This window comes from Haliotis cracherodii, unplaced genomic scaffold (genome assembly GCF_022045235.1).
Source record: "Haliotis cracherodii isolate W230 unplaced genomic scaffold, xgHalCrac1.p SCAF_1, whole genome shotgun sequence".
NCBI lineage: Eukaryota > Metazoa > Mollusca > Gastropoda > Lepetellida > Haliotidae > Haliotis > Haliotis cracherodii.
The window spans coordinates 84,753,500-84,776,907 of NW_027266264.1; the positions used below are offsets into that span (position 1 = coordinate 84,753,500).

At 40.1% G+C, this 23,408-nt stretch overlaps 1 protein-coding gene across 2 annotated transcripts in view; it reads right to left on the bottom strand.

Annotated features, from left to right (window-relative positions):
* Positions 1-23,408, bottom strand: part of LOC139470041 (myogenesis-regulating glycosidase-like) — an 81,348-nt gene that overhangs the window by 31,940 nt on the left and 26,000 nt on the right. The window contains exons 2-3 of one of the 2 annotated variants that reach the window (XM_071252334.1): positions 15,382-15,607; positions 12,981-13,034 (exon numbers count right to left, since the gene is read on the bottom strand). In XM_071252334.1, the coding sequence (XP_071108435.1) occupies positions 12,981-13,034; positions 15,382-15,607 (280 nt within the window). The remainder of the gene's footprint in view (positions 1-12,980; positions 13,035-15,381; positions 15,608-23,408) is intronic. The other variant, XM_071252338.1, reaches the window with a different exon arrangement.

A 23,408-nucleotide genomic window follows, 5' to 3' on the forward strand; every position in this document is an offset into this window, starting at 1 on the left:
GGCCATGTATACAAACATGGGTACAAGGAGGGTGACAACCTACACCATGTTGACCAGTGAATCAATGCTGATCAATAACAAGAGTGAAACGAAAGTGATCAGCGCCAGAGCTGCACTTGAATCCCCATTAACAATTGGCCCCCATGTGCGGGCAATGATTAGAGAATAAAATAAAGCTATTCCAGTCCAGAAATATAACAGTTTTTGATCTGAACGGTCTCTCAAGGCTGAAAACACATCTGCCACCTATTTGCACAGATTATACAATCATGTCATCATCCCCTGTTTTCACTAAGCACGAACCTTCAGCTCAAATAAGGACTCAATCGATAATCATTCAGAAAAAGGCACAGAACTTTCAAGTAATTTGTTTAATCTGAGACGAAGTATCCATAAATGCTTAAACACAAAACTGGTAATGTTATTGATGACCAAGAAAATGGTCTAGTTCCTTATTCATCCAATATAGTTCTTGGATTCTGTCCTTCTGAGTCCTGTGATTAGTCATATCTATTAACCACCGACAGATTATTTTTTGAATTGCACCACCATTTCTGTCAGCATTTGTACTCTGCAGCAATGAGCCCTGGTGTTCTGTGTGCCAGGGAGGCAGATGGAACAGCCTCTTGCCAATGTTGGGCACAGCACATCAGCATTTTTACTATGCTGCAAAGAGTGTCTTCAATTAAATTATTGTTGTGAACAAAAAATACCAATTTCTGTTTTATCAATGGTTGGAGCTAATTTTGTCAGAAAATTTTATCTAATTTCTTTAAACAATATTTATTGGAACTTTTTAATACTAAAACCTTTCAAGATTCAACCACATTATTTCCTGTTCAATGCTTAGGTAAAGAACTTCGGTTTTGCACGACTAGGAGATACAAGGGATTCAACAGCAGTCTCCAAGCCACAGATGTAATCCAAACAATCTTGGACAAATATCAATAATCTTGATAAAATTCCACGTGAAATAACAATGGTGATTTCTGACATTCCTAAAAAGTAAATTTGTTGAACAAATATTATTTGTTGTGAGCTTGTTGTGCATGTTGTGCATGTTATACATGCCCGATACCTGATCTCCAACAACCGTGGAAGGAGTTGTGCATGCATGGGGAAATCGCCTGGCTGAACTTATCAACACAACAAAAACTGTTCTCCAGAATTCAATTCAAGAAGTAAGAGTAGAAATTTCGAACTTAAAAATGAAGGTCAGTACTGTTCATAGTGACGAGAAAGTGAAATTAAGTGAAGACTTGACAGATGCTAGCAGCGCATATGAAAACTCGAAAAGCATTTCACCCAGAACATACATGACCGCAAACCTAATCTCTTCTGTGGGATCCCGGAGACTCCACTAGAGGACCCAGGGACATATTATTCGTAGGCTCTTGTTCAGTGACTTGAAGTTTGACAAGTAGACGGTAGGAAACATGTTTTTAAAGTGCACAAGTGCCTGACTACAGATGTAAACACCCCCCAAATGCATGTAAGAGCATTGCAGCTATGTTTCAGTACATGCCGAGCAGAGAGGTCGTATTTAACGCACGTGGGTTGCTACAAGGAGTCGTTCAAGTATACAGTCGGATCAACTGTCCTTACTTATATAGCACAGGGCTATCCAAAGTCATTAAGTGGCAGCAATATGGACCAGGACCAGCTCTGAACACAAGGAAAGGTTGTCGGCACCGAGGGGGAGACCAAACACACTCAGCATCCGTGACTGTCATGGAGAAAGTAGGACTAAGTCCAAATGTCAACATTACTGTATGTGGAATTATAACATGTATTAACTTTCAGATAATTCTTCATATGAACTGAAACACATTCCATTATAAAGTAATCTAATATCCTTTTGTAAGATAAATGTTGAGAAATTGTTATTACATCAAAGGTTTTATTGTGAACTATTTTTGAACAAATTAACCGTATTATCAAGAATCAGTTGACTCCTAAATATGACTTTTGTTAGCTTGTGAAATCTCCATAACACGTGGCTGAGGGGTATGAGGAAGAATGACGGATTTCTTTCCATGTGTATAATGTGTGTCTTGTTGTTTGATTTACTCGCACATACCGTATTCAACGTAATAAGCGCCCAGGGCGCTCTCAAAATTAGAAATAGAGGGTTGAAAGATCGTAAATTTTGTGGTTTATGCTAACCCCCAGAAATGTTTACATACAACAGATATATTTTTCAAGAATTTAATTGCCCATAATTAAGGGTGATATAACACACGAATGCGTATTATACATGAATAAATAAGTCTTGTGTACATTTATCAATCGGAAGGGGTGCTGATTGGGATTGTTCACTGGCCAATATATTAGCAAATATCGCCATGGGTGCTTATTAGAGCGGGGCGCTTATTACGTCGAATACGGTATTGGATTTAGTGAATTCACGGGAACCCAAACTGTGAGTGTTCGTTTTGTACCAGATTCTTCCCAGTGTCAGGGGAGGACTTCTAAAAGCAAAAGCAAACTTTCATCTACATATTATGAAGACTGTAACATTAGCTTCAAAGGGGAAATAGACATGAAATTAACCCAGGTTTTATAATATTAGTTGAATTACTAAGATATTTGAATGTTTATGTCCTTCGCGAGTGAAGATTGTAACATCTGTAGGGGGCAAGGCTGCATTGATTTTGTCTTGTATTTTTTCGCTGATTCTTCACCACATTTTTTATTGCAAAATGTAAACAATGTGATGAAAGGGAAATGCATTTCCGTGAAATATGCGCCACAATCATGTTGCTATATATCCCATTTTTAACACAATTGATCTAACAGCAAAATGCCTCCGGACTTGTATGTCTTCACTGACTACTACCCACTGTTCATTACAAATGTAGCAAACAGGAACAAAATATGAACAATGTCACGAGGATGAAAAAAACCCTGGGCCATAATGTGAAATATGTACCACTTAAGGTGAAAAAAACAAAATGTAATTCAATACTATCAAAAATGTGTGAATAAGATGCATTGAAAATATTATTGCAAATTGTAGAGTGTTGAATAATAATACACAGCACAAGAAATTTGTTTACCAACTAAAGAAAAAGCGAGTATAAATACATACTGTCTATAAGATGTTCATTTCATACAGGTAATGGAACAAAACAATCAAGAAGAATAGGGTTACAAACAATGTGTCTTTAGTTCTGTTACAAGTAATTCGAGGAGGGGGGGGGGGGGAGGGGCATGATACTATTCTCAAAATATTGTGACTGTAAGCTGGAAAATAAAATAACGAATAAAAGCGAAAACATTCTCACAGTAGAACTATCTCTAGACAATTATCACCTAGCAATAATAACTGTGTATGGTCCTAACAGATTCGCCAGAATTCTAAAATGAATAGTGAGTGAGTGAGTTTGGTTTTACGCCGCTTTTAGCAATATTCCAGCAATATCACGGCAGGGGACACCAGAAATGGGCTTCACACATTGTACCCATGTCAGGATTTGAACCCAGGTCTTTGGCATGACGAGCGAACGCTTTAACCACTAGGCTACCCGACCGCCCCCCTAAAGGGAATAAGACAAGTAAGGGCAGGCATAGTCCTCAGTGGGGATTGAAATATTATACACAACTACAAGCAGGGTTTGCCTAGCCTCTTAAAACATGCGGTCATTATGACTCCTAAGCTGTACTACAGGAAGTCATAGGTCTTACATAGGGGGTCATTTTAACCAAATATTAACTGATGTTATTAGATTTCATAATGAATTTAATTTTTTTCGATCTCAGAAATATTATTCTGTTTTTCTGATCCAGGTGTTTAAATAATGTTTCAGGTATTTATCTACTCTCTACGCAGTTGTTAATGCAATTAAATCGTAATGTCACCGATTCATATAGCCTGACAAGGCAACTGCTATGTTTTGGAGAAAACACGCTCACGAGGTTTTGGTAGACAGAGCATGCCCTGGGGAGATGGAAAAAGCCCCCACAGTTTTTCCCGACCCCCACGGCATGCTCTGTCTACCAAAACCGAGGGAAAGTGTTTTTCCATACTTATAAACCGAAAAAAGAAACTTAAAACAACATTTATCAACATTTTTATGTTTCGAACATACTTTCCATGAACCTTAGGAAACGCGTGTAAAATATCTGTTGCTGACGTATGGATCTGGAAAAGGACATTCTAAAAACCAGTGAGGCTTATCAACACCTCTGTAGCCTCGTGGTACACTCACTGGGCTACAGATATGAAGGTTGCGAGTTCGATCCTCGGGAATATGAAGAAAACATTTGTCATTTGATTTTACATTTCATTACATGTTACAATCTGAACAGAAGTTATATTAATAAAATACCGAGGACATTATCTAAAATCCCTGGGATATTATATAAAATACCAGGGACTTTACAACGTCCCTGTTTATGAGATAAAACTCGACTGGAAAGTAAAACCTCACAATAGGTTTTAATGCCTATAGAAAGAAGTCTCTTACTTAATAGCGATCCCAATGAATAGGTTTATAAGTAATATCAAACGTTTTACATGATGTCCGACTCACCAGACTCAGCACTGTACACAATAAACTCTATATAATGGTTGTACTTGTGATCATTCTAACCACAAAATGGTATCTACATCCTCTTAAGCAAGGTTGTTGTGATTACTTCCAAGTCTCTCATAAAATCATACACCCTCTTGTAAAAAACAGAATTGAACGAAATTTTGAATCTCAGACCATTCTCCAACAATAATCACAATCAAAATAACAGATTAACAATGTGGTAAAGGTTATGGGAAATTTAACAATTCCCTGTGAGAGATAAAGAATATGTTTACCTTATTAATAATGCGAAAAAAGATACTGTAGAACAGCTTAAAGTTAACAATAACGACACCATAGTCAAACATCGTATTGATGACCACTTACTTCGGGAAACAATATTCAATATGAGAGAAAAGAGAACAAGATCCAAATAGATCTAATTAATCTATGGACACCAATAGACACAGCTGAAGTGTTACCAATAGACACAGCTGAAGTGTTACCAATAGACACAGCTGAAGTGTTACCAATAGACACAGCTGAAGTGTTACCAATAGACACAGCTGAAGTGTTACCAAAAGACACAGCTGAAGTGTTACCAATAGACACAGCTGAAGTGTTACCAATAGTCACAGCTGAAGTGTTACTATCAGAAATCATATTCCAAACACAATGTCAGCAAACCAGATTTGGATACACTTCTGGGAAAATGCACCATTCCAAACTTATGAAAATAACATGTAATAAATTATAACAAAATAAATTTTTAGCTGTTGTTAAAAAGCCAAAGAACGAAAGGAGTTCTGGCCAAGATAGGTTTACAACAGAATTTGTCAAATTCTTTTGGTACGACACAGAATTTTTTTTAATAAGGTCATAAAATATTTCATATATACGTGGATTTTTATCACTATCACAGCTAAAAGGGTTAATTACCTGCATCCCTCAGGGCAAAAAATGAAAACAGGTTCTAAAAAAATGGCAGTCAATTTCCGTGTTATCAATATTTTATAAGATTGCTTCCATGACTATCGCAAACAGAATCAAGACTGTGTTAGGTGCACTTATAAACAGGGATCAATGTTGGGAAGATGTTTTGCCAAAATAACTCATTTAATAGATGATTGCATAGAATATACAGAACATTTTCAATCTCCAGGTTTATTATTAATGGGAGAGTTTGGGAAAGCTTTTGATACTGTAGACTGGGTATTGATTTAAGAAACTTAAAACATTTTGGGTTTGGAGATTTGATCAGAAATTGAATTAGAACCGTTTATAATGGTATATAATCCTGTGTAGAAGTCAACGGGTTTGGCTCATAGTGTTTCAATATATCGAGAGACACCTTCTATATTTTTATTCTGTGCAGAAATCTTGGCAACCCTTAAAAGAAACAATAGAAACATAAAGGGACTAAACGCAGGCAACATTGATTACTTGCTCTCGCAATCTGCTGCCGACAGTAGAAGCATCTCCATGGTACAGAAACATGATTGTTTTCTGTCATGCAGGTACTTCCACTCTATGCCTAATTCTCAGGCTTAGATGTGAACAAGATTAATAAGTGTAGCCTCGGATAATAAGATCTAAAATAAAACTAAGCCCACAATGGAATCTCATCTGGAATCAAGGGTCTTTTGAACTACTTGGCATAAAATTTAATACTGATCTGGGCAAAATGATTGACCAAAACTATTATGATAAACTGCGTAAATGTGAGACTTTAATGACAATTTGGTCAGCTAAAAATCTTAGAAATCCGGACTATACCGGTTTTAAGATCTCTAATACCAGATACTTCCCAAATTAAATGTTTTATTTTTAACATTATCTGACACACTTGAGGCTATGCTAAAACCATTTCAAAAGAAAACCTCCCAGTTCCTTTGGGGACATAAGCCTGACAAAGTTAAGAAAATCCAGATTATCAGCCTGCCATAATAGGGGACAATGATTGTCGTAAGAGGCGACGAACGGGATCGGATGGTAAGGCTCCCTGACTTGGTTGATGCATGTCATCGTATCCCCATTGCATGGATTGATGCTCATGATGTCAATCACCGGATTGTCTGGTCCTGACGCGATTATTTACAGACCTCCGTCACATAGCTGGAATATTGCTGAGTATGGCGTTAAACAACACACAATGCAATCCTTTATTATTATTATTATTATTATTATTATTATTATTATTACAACATCTGGCAAAATCTTTCTGTATTTGACTGGAACCTGCTCTGATGATATAGAAAATGTTGGCTTCAAATACAGCCATGGGATCTGCAGTTCACATGATTCAAAACAAGTTTTTATACAGGTTCCTGGGAACAAAAATCCAACTTAAAAAAAAACTTAGCCTACAAGAGAAGCTCCACTGCTCAGTTTCTTGTTACATACCAAATATTGATGCATGTCGTTCTTGTTACATACCAAATATTGATGCATGTCATTCTTGTTACATGACAAATATTGATGCATGTCATTCTTGTTACATACCAAATATTGATGCATGTCATTCTTGTGACATACCAAATATTGATGCATGTCATTCTTGTTACAAACCAAATATTGATGCATGTCATTCTTGTTACATATCAAATATTGATGCATGTCATTCTTGTTACATACCAAATATTGATGCATGTCATTCTTGTTACATACCAAATATTGATGCATGTCATTCTTGTTACATACCAAATATTGATGCTTGTCATCGTATCCCGATTGCACAGATCGATGCTTATGACATCAATCACTAGATTGTCTGGTCCAGACAGTCTGACTCGAGACCTAACAACCAGCTGTAAATTAAAAATGACAAAACCAGAGAATAATCAGTGTCAATTCTCTGCTGAAATAGATTGCCAAAAAAAGGCCAAATAATACTGAAAATGACATGAATGGATCACTGAATATTGGTAAAGACACCGGGCGTTTGCAAAAAGGGTCACCATGCCATGCTCTACCAGTAGCATGACTCACAACAACTAGGACATATCTGCGTCCATTATCTCCACAGTAAGACCAGATTCCTTCACCAACATCACGCATCTGGCAGCTTTTCTTGATAATTGCTTTTTCACAGAAACAATTAGGAAAATGAAAGGTGAATTACTTGTCCACTCACACTAATTGAATGAGTAACATGTGTTTTAGTCTCCAGTGACACGAAGTCAAAGTAAACCTTAAGACTATTACACTTTTCACCAGCACCAAGTCATCAAATTGTCTGAATACTGATTCCTCCATGGGGCCATCTCCAGCTCTATCAGCAGATTAGATTGGATATATTGAAATCTGTCCTGACTCTTCATTTCTATCAATATCAATGAATTCTAAATTGGTAGAAACAATCATGACAAATTTGAAAACATCATTTTTTATCAGGGCAAATGTGGCTTTCATTGAAGTGGGTTTCTTACCATCATGTTGTGTGCCGTGTCCCATGTGAAGGGTACCTCACCATCATGTTGTGTGCTGTGTCACATGTGAAGGGTACCTCACCATCATGTTGTGTGCTGTGTCACATGTGAAGGGTACCTCACCATCATGTTGTGTGTTGTGTCACATGTGAAGGGTACCTCACCATCATGTTGTGTGCTGTGTCACATGTGAAGGGTACCTCACCATCATGTTGTGTGCTGTGTCACATGTGAAGGGTACCTCACCATCATGTTGTGTGCTGTGTCACATGTGAAGGGTACCTCACCATTGTGTTGTGTGCTGTGTCACATGTGAAGGGTACCTCACCATCATGTTGTGTGCTGTGTCGCATGTGAAGGGTACCTCACCATCATGTTGTGTGCTGTGTCACATGTGAAGGGTACCTCACCATCATGTTGTGTTAGCGTCACATGTGAAGGGTACCTCACCATCATGTTGTGTGCTGTGTCCCATGTGAAGGGTACCTCACCATCATGTTGTGTGCTGTGTCGCATGTGAAGGGTACCTCACCATCATGTTGTGTGCTGTGTCGCATGTGAAGGGTACCTCACCATCATGTTGTGTGCTGTGTCGCATGTGAAGGGTACCTCACCATTGTGTTGTGTGCTGTGTCATATGTGGAGGGTACCTCACCATCATGTTGTGTGCTGTGTCGCATGTGAAGGGTACCTCACCATCACGTTGTGTGTTGTGTCCCATGTGAACGGTACCTCACCATTGTGTTGTGTGTTGTGTGCTGTGTCGCATGTGAAGGGTACCTCACCATCATGTTGTATGCTCTGTCAGATGTGAAGGGTACCTCACCATTGTGGTGTGTGCTGTGTCACATGTGAAGGGTACCTCACCATTGTGTTGTGTGCTGTGTTATATGTGAAGAGTACCTCACCATTTTGTTGTGTGTTGTGTGCTGTGTCGCATGTGAAGGGTACCTCACCATCATGCTGTATGCTCTGTCGGATGTGAAGGGTACCTCACCATCATGTTGTGTGCTGTGTCGCATGTGAAGGGTACCTCACCTTCATGTTGTGTGCTGTGTCACATGTGAAGGGTACCTCACCATCATGTTGTGTGCTGTGTCACAAGTGAAGGGTACCTCACCAGTTTGTTGTGTGCTGTGTCACATGTGAAGGGTACCTCACCAGTTTGTTGTGTGCTGTCTCACATGTGAAGGGTACCTCACCATCATGTTGTGTGCTGTGTCATATGTGAAGGGTACCTCACCAGTTTGTTGTGTGCCGTGTCACATGTGAAGGGTACCTCACCAGTTTGTTGTGTGCTGTGTCACATGTGAAGGGTACCTCACCATTGTGTTGTGTGCCGTGTCACATGTGAAGGGTACCTCACCATCATGTTGTGTGCTGTGTCACATGTGAAGGGTACCTCACCAGTTTGTTGTGTGCCGTGTCACATGTGAAGGGTACCTCACCAGTTTGTTGTGTGCTGTGTCACATGTGAAGGGTACCTCACCATTGTGTTGTGTGCCGTGTCACATGTGAAGGGTACCTCACCATCATGTTGTGTGCTGTGTCACATGTGAAGGGTACCTCACCATCATGTTGTGTGCTGTATCATATGTGAAGGGTACCTCACCATCGTGTTGTTTGCTGTATCATATGTGAAGGGTACCTCACCATCATGTTGTGTGCTGTGTCACATGTGAAGGGTACCTCACCATCGTGTTGTGTGCTGTGTCATATGTGAAGGGTACCTCACCATCGTGTTGTGTGCTGTGTCATATGTGAAGAGGGTATCTCGTCATAATGAAGCGTGCTGTAATATGTGAAATTTACTTCACCATCATGTGTGCTGTCATCAGAAAAGGGTCTGTTTGCCAGCATGACCAATATTCTCTTCTTAGGCCAGATACACCAGTTTCCTTGATGCTTCCAAGAATGCATCAAGTGTCATCAAACTACATCCAATGAAGGCATGCTCCTTCAGCACAACTCCTCAGTACCCAGTACACAGTACCAGAGAAATCAACAGATCACTTAAATACTGCCTTAAATTCTCGTCAAAAAGTTCAGTATATTTTGTTTCTTCCTGACAGACATTAAGTTAATTCGGGCTCGTTGTCATGGCTTCCAGCAGGTTAGGGTATTGGCCTAGAAAATCCATAAAATAAAGTGGACTTTCTTAACTCGGCAAGTGCAAGTGTGTCAGATTTTTATTTATTCATCTCCTAAATCACAAACAACTTGAATAAATCACCAAACTTGGCCTATTCTGCCTGAGAATCAGTTGTTCCATTAAGACAAGGGTTACATTATCTCTATATTAAATCTGGTATACACTTTTAATATGAAAAAGACTGCATACATGCATAAATTCCACATCATCTGTCATGATGGGCATAACCCCTTGGCACAAGTGGAACACATTTTGCAAGTTCGGATAACTTGGAATAACTCAATTTCATTCGTGCAGATTGTTCCTTCAAACATTAGATCTATTTCAGCAAATGTTCACATCTTCAATCGGTCCTCATCCCAGGGTGAATCCAAACATTCTACAGTGGTTATAGATTCAACAATAATAAAGAATCCAAGTTGACTAAATCAGTTGTGAGGAACGTATCGAGAAGATGAAAGGGACAGTGATTGTAAGAAATGGGGAAAATCCATAGCAGCAGGGCCATTGGGGTCTATTATGTAAGGATCCGAAGTGTGGCTATATTGGGACGGACAACAACCAGCTGAAGCCAGGGGAGCTGGGGAAAGTGTGACCTGTGCAATGTTTTCCTCCTCGGGGCTGAAATGGAATTACATTGCTTTCTCTGCATTGGGAATTCAAAATTTTGTTCTTTGTGACAATGTTGCCTATTGATTTCAAGTGTCGATATTAGCAGTGCTAAGTTACACTCAAGGAGCTGGTTAAGGGCTGAGATAATCCCGGGAGTGGTTGTTGAACCTCGACCAATCATGGAACTGTGCGTTAGAACCCTTACAACAATCATCGGGGGGTGGGGCCTCTACTCTACCCCCTCAGTCCCCACAGGGGGAACAGGTGATGGGGGCGGATGACAGATCTTACAACAATCATCTGGGGATGCGGCCTCTACTCTACCCTCCCAAATCCCCAGCGTTGAGGGTGAACAGGTGATGGGGGCGGGTGACAGTCCCCACAGGGTGAACAGACGGCTAGGGTGGGTGACAGATCTTACAACAAGCTATTCTACCCAAGTAACAAGTCCCCACAGGATGAACAGACGGCTAGGGTGGGTGACAGACCTTACAACAAGCTATTCTACCCAAGTAACAAGTCCCCACAGGGTGAACAGACGGCTAGGGTGGATGACAGATCTTACAACAAGCTATTCTACCCAAGTAACAAGTCCCCACAGGGTGAACAGACGGCTAGGGTGGATGACAGATCTTACAACAAGCTATTCTACCCAAGTAACAAGTCCCCACAGGGGGAACAGACGGCTAGGGTGGGTGACAGACCTTACAACAAGCTATTCTACCCAAGTAACAAGTCCCCACAGGGGGAACAGACGGCTAGGGTGGGTGACAGACCTTACAACAAGCTATTCTACCCAAGTAACAAGTCCCCACAGGGTGAACAGACGGCTAAGGTGGGTGACAGATCTTACAACAAGCTATTCTACCCAAGTAACAAGTCCACACAGGGTGAACAGACGGCTAGGGTGGATGACAGACCTTACAACAACCATGTCCCCACAGGGTGAACAGACGGCTAGGGTGGGTGACAGATCTTACAACAACCATGTCCCCACAGGGTGAACAGACGGCTAGGGTGGGTGACAGACCTTACAACAACCATGTCCCCACAGGGTGAACAGACGGCTAGGGTGGGTGACAGGAACAAGATGGTGGTACATCAGATGGGAACGACATTACCTTCGCCATAAACCTGCAACTGCTTACTACCAAGAAAACTCACAAACTGTTTGGGGTTGGTTTGATAGTCGTTTACAATTGTTTAAGTTATGAGAACTATGCAAGTGCAATGACAACAGTAACTTTCAAAGCATGTAGATTTGTCATGAAATAGTATTTATTTCGGAGGGGGAAAATCACAGAAATAATATACATTTAAATTTCTTTTAGTGGTGTGCCAGTACTTACATGCTTAAGAAAGCTTTACTTTTGGGGCCAGTTTGTGATAATTAGCTAATTTTCTGTTCATGAAAAACTTTGATGTACACCTACGCTCCTATTTTTAAGACTAACAAGAATTCCTTGTCAGACTAATTCAAAATGTTTAATGTAAATTGTAACCATGGTTACAGGTGATTTCTCTTAAAAATTCATTCCTGTTGATAAGAGAGGGAGAGAGGACAGCGTTAAATCCATAGAGCAAATTCTAAAGGTATAAATTTACACTCCAGACCATGCTGAGTGCTCCTTTCAGCTTGAAATCAAAAGACTTGTTTGCTTTTTCAATTAATGGCCTGAAAGCGTTATATATGACATGAACATCACTTGTACCAAAGACAACATCATATAAATGACAGACCTTTAATCAAGCACCAGTGACATTAGTGACAATTAACCCAGTCATGCTGTTACCATGGAAACATAGCAAACATTAACACGATCCATGTCCGATGACATTTAAACATCTATGGATGAAGACGGAGGTGGCAAAGACATACAGTTTTAATGTCGATTATCCACAGCTTTCAAAATCCAGAGTGTTAAATACGATTCAAGTCAACATTCCACCAGAGTGTTAGAAAAGTCAGTCATGCAAATTCAAAATTCAGATTTCATTGAATTTCTTCAGCAATTTTGAAGCAATTTCAAACATGAGAAATCAATTTTCATGAAATTCAGAAAATGACAAAAGTTTGGCATTCAATGTTTTTCTTGAACGACCGCAGAATGTGGTAATAAAACATACTTAGTATTGAGCTGGAGCTTGTGAGAGTTTCATGGTGAGAGAGAAAATCAAGGAAAAGTGATTGAAAGAAGGGATTTGGTATAGATTACAGCAAGTTGAACATGACACCAGAGAGGAGGAAGGAGGCACAACATGTCACTATACCTCCTCCGACTGGGGGCCGTCAGGATTGTCGAGGGACGACGTCGCTAGTTTGGTCTGTCAACAAAGTAGTCGGTTAGTCAAAACTGACAGCAAGAGACCTGTAATCGGCTCAAACCGTCAGTGCATCATTCAGCATATTTGACATGTTACACCAGCTCGTTACCTGTCATTTGTCACATGTTACCTGTAAGAAAGGTATCATTTAATAATCATATGTTTGTAATGCAATCATCTCGTTGGTAGAATTGCTTGGTAAATTGGCAACAATTCCTTTTTATTCTCTTTATACGTACATTTATTTTGTTGGTTTGTTGTTTGTTGTTTAATGCTGTACTCAGCAATATTCCAGCTATATGACGGCGAGTCTGGACCAGACAATCCAGTGATTGACATCATGAGCATCGATCTATGCAAGTATAGTCACCTTTTACGGCAAGCATGGGTTGCTAAGACTTATTCTACCCCGGATCTTCACATATCTACACTTATAGGGGAAATTCAACAATAACATAGTGATGATCACTGAACCTGAGTATTTTTAATACTAAACATGTTCTGTATGTGAACAAGATACCCTGATTTCCCTTGATTCATTAGCGCACTGTCGATCCCCCCGTAGACATTCACAGTTCAGTCTAGGAAGGGAATAACCACACAGAACTTTCTCAATGTGCCAACACTTGAGCTGATAAGATACTTGTCATTCTCAGATAACCTAAAAGACATAAACTAACGGAAGATAGTGAACTCAAATCGTATACCACATAACAGTGAACATGATAAATGCAATTTATTTCCGTTACAGAACAGCCCCAGAGTTCATAGACTACTATCATTTGGGTAAAGCAAAGCAGTTTAATTCATACAGAATGAAAGTACTGTAGCTCACCTGCATATGTAGCAAACAGTTAAAATGTGAACACAGACTCTCCCTAAACAAAGGCTTCTTACTGTCAGCACTGATATTCCAAAAGTTTTTTCAATGTACTACAAACTAATTGATATGAATCAAGTTAGTAAAATGCAATATTTCTAACCTGCAATTATCAATTTTTTGTGTGTAAGAATAAAGTTTTTTACTGGTATTTTGTTCATCATAAATGCAAACATTTTCCAAAAAAAATAAATTGTTTTATGGGAAAAAACCCAGTTGCGCTTCATGTGCCCTGCCCGGTTACACCTCATGGCGGGAATCAATTCGTCACTTAAAAGATATGACGTAAACGGTGACGTCATTCACGTTAGCTTTCTGATTAACGCGCATCTCCGCATGGATAGCCACCCACTTCAGACGTGTTTTGCCCTGTCTCATTTTAGCAGCTTAAAACCACCTCCTCCCAAGCCTCCTCCTCTCTATCTCTCTAGTTATGTTCCTTTTTCTTAGTCATGTGCGTGTATGCGTCGATTCCCCCAACTTTGTGGCTTATTTCATACAATTTCGGATTGGCGAATTGTACGCTTAGGCGTTTATATATACCTTGTAATAAATTTGTCCGCCTTTTGTGCGGGCCTAAACAACAATTTTCATTGTCTGTAATTTTTGCCACAAATGAAGTGGACGTTCTCGGGTCTAAGGGTTTTTGAGTATAAAATCTTTTTATGGATACAAACATTTATGCTGCATTTCAACAAATCTGGTTTCCTAGATTCTATGAAAAAAGCTTGTTCTTTGTTGTAGCCATATTGAAAATCAGATTGGAACTTCTTGAAGAAAATGGGATGTCTTCATTGGTGTGAACATGGATGCCAAGCTTCCGCATCATCGGGGTTGTGTTTTCATGGAAGAAAATGTTTATGACAGATGACAGAACATGACTTGTTTTAGCACACTCATAAAAACAGTGTCACAGGGACGGTAGCTCTCCTGGATATGTAGTCAACAATCGAAAATGTCAACAACAACAGCCACTTTTATCAAGAGTTGCTGCCAGTATCAATATTCAGATATTTCTGCACAATTACTGAGGACAAAAAACTAAGACACAAATCAAAAGATTTGAACAAAATATGTCAACTTAAGAAATATACATGAAAAAGTTCAGCTCCCTTGGTCAATTTCAGGGGAGAATCTAAACATGCATTTGGAGAGGATTTAAGAGTGAGTAGAGTAATGGCCATAAATAGTTTTTTTAATATGAGTGTATGGGTTGGAGTCAACAGAATTCCAGTCAGCTCAATGTGGGAGGGAAGCTTGAAGTGGTGCATGTCTTAAATGTTTACAGTTTCCAAGGAGAACATGTTTACGATGTACGCCGGATGATGGACATGAGCTCACTTGACTTTCGGTCAGGTGAGCTAAAAATGAAAACAGCAATACACAGCACAGGAAAAATGTATACTTATCGGAGAATGTTATTAATATCAGTACCACAAAAATTATCACAAGAATATTATTACACACCTTACAGACAGGCTCATTTTCATTAGGTTCCCTCACAAGAGGAACGCTAATGTCCTTGCCCTTCAATGGTTGCGACATGTTGTTGTTGCGACGTGTGGCTGGTGAGTTGGGGCGAAAAAATCTACCACAGCCGTCAGTGTTGATGGGCGGACATGCTCGACTCCTGCCGTCCCTGTGCTGACTGCGGTAGTGATCCTTCAGCAGATTCTCAGACTCTTCCTCAGATCTGGAATACAGAAACAAAATGAGTGAGGGAGTGAGTTTGGTTTTACGCCACTTTTAGCAATATTCCAGCAATATCATGGCTGGGGACACCAGAAACGATCTTCATACATTGTACCCATGTGGGGAATCAAACCCTGGCCATTGGCGTGACGAGCGAACACTTTAACCATTAGGCTACCTGACCGCTCCACAAACAAAATGATTAAGTTAGTAAATGATGCAACTTTGCACAGCAAATCTTGGCACCTTAGACGACTGGGTCTTCCATGCTATATGCACACAACAGATCCAGGTGATGAACACCTCAATGTTTCCAACTAAGGAGATTTAACACTTGCATTATTTGATGTGTGGGAATTTCATGTGATAAAGACACATTAGTAACACGTGATAAAATTCCTTTACATCAAATGCTCAGTTGTACGAGCAAATATGGCAAAAAGTGTTTAATCGCCATTGGAAATACGAAGGTTATCAGTAAAACATTTGGCAATCGTCTTCCTGTACATTACTGCTCCTCTCTTAGGGAATCAACAGCAGATAAACGTTGTCACATAAAGAGATATTTCAGCCATTCACATTGCACCACAGTTCATATCCCTTTACAAATAGGGCACAACATTACATACTAAAGCAAAGGAATCTTGAATGCCCAAAAAACAAACGACACCAGTTCATCATTTAGTTGATATTTATGCAAAGTTTCAAGAAAAAATAGTGAACAGATTTTGAATTCTGCTCCGGAAACGAACAACACACGCAACGGAGTCTACGTCCAACTTGCCCTAATGAAATACAAAAGAAGGCCAGACGAACATGTTCATAGCAAAAGAAAACACGCACAACGACTACCTCGCCCTACACACACGCACATAACATGGCATGGGTGGAAACACAAACTGTACATTCTACTTACTGGTTCCTGAAACCACTAAGACTTTTGGATTTACTGTCCTCAAACAACTAAGTATCCAAATAAAAAAACATTCTGTAAATCAATACTATTTTTCAGCCAGCAGACATTTCAGGCTTGTGTTTCAGAGATATGTCAACCCCATGAAGGCAATCTGTCTGAAAAATTACATGGGTCACTTACACGACAAACATGGTGCACGGATCCTGGTGAAGCGCCACACAACGCAAAAACAGACAGCCGATTAATGCAGCTCAATTTGCTGCAGTTGCCCTTGTCATGGACATGCAACATTAAGCATGGTTGCATGCAGTCAGAGGTCGCGGTAAAGAAATTAATCTTGCATCAACTCTTGTCAGACAATGAGGTACCACGTATAATCATCGATTGGCAAAGGGGAAAAAGGCATGGAAACCACTGGGTGTCGACTTCCGTCTGCGAAAACTCAAGAAGCAGTTAGCAGGTCGTGTTACAAATGTTTTCAATGGCACAAGCAGCAGACCAACAACTATTGTGACAAAAACCAGAGCCAGGTATTGAGCTGACTTCGTGATCTATTGAATTAGCATATGATCTCATCACCTACGGCTGATAACAGTTCATTCCCAAAACCAATCTTGTAATCGTCTTAGATCCCACTTAGCTCAAGACAACCTACATTAATCAACAGAATCAGTTTCTGTGACAGGCTGCCAAAAAAGATGTTGGTTAGAAGGTTCTTACACTGCATACCATTGACTTAATGGACACAGCTTGTCCTGTGTCTCTTGCGAGTATGATTCATATGTATCCTAAACAGGCATTCACAGAAATCAAGACAAAGGTCACCCTTCAACATGTTCAATTCTCTGTGTCTGACTGTTTATTGTGGATATCTGGAACATTGATAGACTGCCACATGGGACCTTGATTCCAACAATTTTACATCTTCTATGCATTGTGTTCATCACAATAGTATAGAATAGACCTTAGCTGTATCTGCTATGAATTGAATGCTGTTGCGTGTTGGCTTACTTTGGGAGATAAACCTAACTAAAATACCTTGCAAGTGATTCCATGGCATTCCACTAGATAACAAAGCAATATACTTCATGTTTTAATGTTCCCATAAACTGAAAACAATAAGTCACACCCACTAGCACTCTACTGTTTCCTGAATGGCTGATAACAGGGTGGGCGGGGCTTGGGTTCCATTTTTGGGCTGAATGTCAGAGATTTCATATTATTGTCTACATTTTTGTGTCAATGATGAAATAAGCACTCTGTGAAGTTATCATTGTTGACATATTTAGTTATAAGAATTGACCAAAACATGTTCCTGTGTTTAAGAAGGTGATCACACAGTGTGTACGTCGATTTTTACATTTTGCTTCATAAATGCAGAAAAATACTAAAGTTAATTCTTAATGTCTAGGTGAGTTTTGTGAAGGCAATGATGGCAAGAAACCAACGATCATGAACAGGGCAATCTGAGGTGTGGACATTGATCAGGGGATCAGCTCAGGAAACGACAACAACCTACTCGTTCACCGGACACACCCGACGGTCTGAAAATACAGAGTTAAAGGCAAAACATAATTGTTTGACTCCTCTTTTCAGACCAGGCAACAGTAGGTGTTGAAGCCCTGACTCAAACTACACTCCCTCTCACACAAACAACTCATCCATCCCCACAATATCATAAGGATGGTCCTTAAAGAACACCTGGCTAGAGAGTTCAAGATGGTTTGTTCTTTTGGCGACATTGTACTGACATGTTTCCCCACGCTGAGCGGCGCACTACAACCTATGTGTGTCAGGGTGAGCAAGAGGAATAGAATTGGCGAAGCAACTGGGAAACACAGATGAACAAAATTGAAATAAACTGTCTGTGAATTATTCACGAAATGTAGGCACCTTCTCCAATTCACAAGGCCGCATCAGTCATTTTAACAAAGTTTTGATAAACTGCAATTGGCTGATCAATCTGCAATTTTTGTTTACACTAGTTTGAGTGATACACTGCCTATCAAATCAGGTGTTTTCACCTTTAAATGAAAACACAGGTGAAAGCAATAGCTAAGTCTCAGTCTGTCCCACAAAGGAAAGATTCACCAAGAAAGGCTCATGGACAGGATCTAGAATGATTCTGTTCAAAGCTGCAGCAAATGAATGAAAGACTACCTGGCCCAGGGAATAGTGCCTTTCAGCACTGGGCCATCCATTACCACATGAAGATCATCAATATTGACAGGGAACAAGCAAAAACAAATAACATTGGTCAAAGAGACCTCTGCCTTTTTTCAACCGATGTTTTTTATGTAATGATCCAGCAGTTTATTATCATGCTACTGAGAGAGAGAGGGAGAGAGGGACAGCGTAACGTCACCAGGGACACTGTAGTTTGTAGGTAATGAAGTGCAACCACTATTTTGCATTACAGCTCAAAAACTATTCTCTACTTGCATAGACACTTTAGCAACTCATGCTAGTTAAAACTAAAATATGAATTTGTTTTTGTAAGTAAGAAAAGGTTGTGTGTATGACTATCATTAAAAAAACAGGCACTCTGCTGCATCAAGGGAGGATAGCAGTCAGGTCCTGGACCAGGGGATGGCTTGGTCACATGATGAGGTCACATGACGAGGTCCATGCCATGAAGGAGTTGCACTTCTTCACCTGCCACAGTATAACGACAGCCTCTAGTCCTAGCCTGCCGCCTGGAGATGGGTATCAAACCATGAAGTCACTCCTATATATGGTATAGGTAGGTAGGTAGATAGGTATTTATCTAATATTCCCAACCAAGAGTCATCAGCAGCCAAATCATGATTTTTTTAAACATTCTTATTTTCCTGAATTTCTAAAATTTACATTGTATTTAATTCAATTATGTAAACTCAGTATGACATCAGTCATGGCCAACATGGCTATAATAACCTGAATTAGGACATGTATAATTCCAATGTGGGAATCTTAATGGACAAATCCCTTAATGCTAAATCCCTGATATCATAATACTGTAACATTTAACATTTTACATGGCCTCTCACTGCTATGGCGAATGACACGCAAGTGAAGTCAAACTACAGCCATGGCACCTTGTCACCCTGGAGATACATCCCTTGTCCTGCAACGTATCCTTAAACAGGATATTTATAGTCATTCGCCTGGAATTACACACAGCAGATTGATGGCATCCAGCATGCGACAGTCAGCCTAATTACATCACCCTTTCACTGACAACTAATTCAGGGACATTTACAAGAATGAGAGTCTTTATTGGCCTTTACAAGTCGTATGTAATCATGACAAGGCATATTATTGATGACAACTTTATTATTATACAAACACAGCATTTCAGGGCTACTTCCTCCCCCTTCAGCAGGGGAAACATTGTGTATGTATAATAAAGAAGTTGCTATCCATAATACTCCTTGATATGTTCTACAAGAACAGCTCTGTTGATGTTCTGGGAACATCTCATAGACTAAAACATCAATGTTTTATGAGCGTTCTGTCACAACAAATGGACACACCAAACCAACAACTCCGAGAACCTACACTACTCACCTATTTCATACATCTACACCAATCTCTGGTCAGGTGCTACTTCAAGAATCTACATCAATCTCTGTACAGGTGCAACTTCAAGAATCTACACTAATCCCTGTACAGGTGCTACTTCAAGAACCTACACCAATCTCTGGTCAGGTTCTGCTTCAAGAACCTACACCAATCTCTGGTCAGGTACTACTGCAAGAATCTACATCAATCTCTGTGCAGGTGCTACTTCAGGAACCTACACTATCTCTGGTCAGGTGCTACCTCAAGAATCTCCATCAATTTCTGTACAGGTGCTACTTCAAGAACCTACACCAATCTCTGTATAGGTGCTACTTCAAGAACCTACATCTATCTCTGGTCAGGTAGTACTGCAAGAATCTCCATCAATCTCTGGTCAGGTGCTACTTCAAGAATTTACATCAATCTCTGTGCAGGTGCTACTTCAAAAATCTACACCAATCTCTGGTCAGGTTCTACTTCAAGAATCTACACCAATCTCTGTACAGGAACTACTTCAAGAATCTACATCAATCTCTGTGCAGGTGCTACTTCAAGAATCTATATCAATCTCTGGTCAGGTGCTACTTCAAGAACCTACACTATCTCTGTACAGGTGCTACTTCACAAATCTACATCAATCTCTGTGCAGGTGCTACTTCAAGAATCTACATCAATCTCTGTGCAGGTTCTACTTCAAGAATCTACACCAATCTCTGTATAGGTGCTACTTCATAAATCTACACCAATCTCTGGTCAGGTGCTACTTCAAGAACCTACACCAATCTCTGTACAGGTGCTACTTCATAAATCTACACCAATCTCTGGTCAGGTGCTACTTCATAAATCTACACCAATCTCTGGTCAGGTGCTACTTCATAAATCTACACCAATATCTGGTCAGGTACTACTTCAAGAATCTACATCAATCTCTGTGCAGGTGCTACTTCAAGAATCTACACCAATCTCTGTACAGGTGCTACTTCATAAATCTACACCAATCTCTGGTCAGGTGCTACTTCATAAATCTACACCAATCTCTGGTCAGGTACTACTTCATAAATCTACACCAATCTCTGGTCAGGTGCCACTTCAAGAATCTACATCAATCTCTGTGCAGGTGCTACTTCAAGAATCTAAACCAATCTCTGTACAGGTACTACTTCAAGAATCTACACAAATGACTGTTGTAGTGATCAAATAGCATCATACGACTCTTGCTCAGAAGTTGTTTGATCTAGGTTACAACATTCAAGGCCTCAGATAAGCTTTCAAAAAAGTTTTATGCGGAGGACATTTCAAATCGGACGCATCAGTAACAAAATTATGTCCAATGCAATTCCCTATTTTGACTTGTACCATATGTTTCCGTGTTTTTCTTCAGATGAACAATTGAAATGCCTTTGCATGTGTTTGTGATGGGTGCCATCGGTGGAGCAGGATGCGCTCACCTTTTTGCGAACACTTTGAATTATCACTTTTCAAAAGTGATTCATAAACACATGCTTATGATATAGTTGGAATCGTACTATTGATTCTGCATTATGCAGTGATTTCTATTGGATATGGAAAAGGATTTGTCGCTTTATTGACAGTAAAACACACTGGTTCATGAAGCAGACATTGTACAACATGCACATCCCTGGGGATCCTTCATTGGTCTCTGCCTTCACCTAACAGTCTGCTTGAACTTGATGAGTGAGTGAGTGAGTATGGTTTTACACCACTTTTCGCAATATTCCAGCAATATCACGTCAGGGGACATCAGAAACAGGCTTCACACAACGTACCCATGACGGGAATCAAACCCGGGTCTTCGATGTGATGAGTGAACACTTTAACTACAAGGCTACCCGGCTGACCCTTGAACTTGATGATATTCATAGACACTCCCATGAGATCACTTACCAACAGATAGGCCCCACTCAGGCAGCAATGTTAATTACTTTGCGTAACTGAGGATGACAATCACCATTTGCTGATTATCTCTCATGTAACGGAACACAATGATGCACAAAGACCAAATGCTTTACACTGAGACAATGGACTGATTCTTTTTGGAGAGGGGGGGCACTTTATCCAAGTTATCTGGTACAGATGTATTTTCTCAAATCTCATGAATTATTGGAAATATTGAGAAAAACATTTACAGCAAAGGTCATTAACTCCAACCCATTAATCTAGATGTTTGACAAAAAACAACTTCATGCAAGGGTATATTATGAATACACAACATTTCAGGGCAACTTCCTCCCCCTTCAGCAGGGGAAATGTTGTGTATGTATAATAACATATTGTCATTGCAAGAGCACAGCCAGTCCAGATTAGTACGCAGATTCTATTTGAAGTAAGGGGCAAAATAGCTTTGACTGGAGCTGTTATCCCTGATACGCCTTGTCATGTTTACGTCCACCTTCTAAATACCTGACCCTAAAGATCCGGGGTAGAATAGGTCTTCAGCAACCCATGCTTGCCGAAAAAGGTGACTATGCTTGTAGCAAGAGGCGACTAACAGGATTGGGTTGTCAGCCTCGCTGACTTGGTTGAGGCATGTCATTGTATCCAAATGGCTGAGATCGAGGCTCATGAAATCAATCACTGGATTGTCTGGTCTAGGCTGGAATATTGCTGAGTGCCGCATTAAACAACAAACAACAAACTTCTAAACGCCTATAAAGACTCTCAAAGCAACTTCACATAACAGAATCTTCATCATCTAACCGTGTCACTCCATATGTATTAATGGATACCTTGCTCTAGTTTCGATGGTCTCGAGACTTTGATCAAGTTAACAATGTCCGACTATATTCCCAGAAGTGAATGGTTCAGTACTGATGTCACTATGTAAATGCAGGAGATGGGCTTCACACATTGTACTCAGGTGCAGTGAGTGACCGCTTTAACCACTAGGTTACCCAATCATTAAACAACAGGCCAGAAAGACCCGGGTCTACAACGATCCATGGGCTACAATGAGCCAGGGGTACAAAGAGCCAGGGGTATGCTGACACCAATCGGCCAGGCCACACGCAAGGAATCACCTATGGTTCATTAGTCGGCTCTTACAACTAGCAATGAGGAACTATTCAGTCGTGGCATCCAGGCTAAGAGATCACAGGACACATTTCCCTCACATTTTGCATCAATCCAAGTGACGTGATGCTATTTTCATTTAAGTCATGCTTTCCATGGAACAGGAAGACTATCACTAATCTCTGCATGGCATGTGTTTACAGACACCCCAGAGTCTACTAGATTCTCTGCATGTGTACACAAAGTAGAAGATTTCCATTGTAAATATGGCACTTCTACAGAAGCACCACAGAAATCCAGACTATAGATCTAC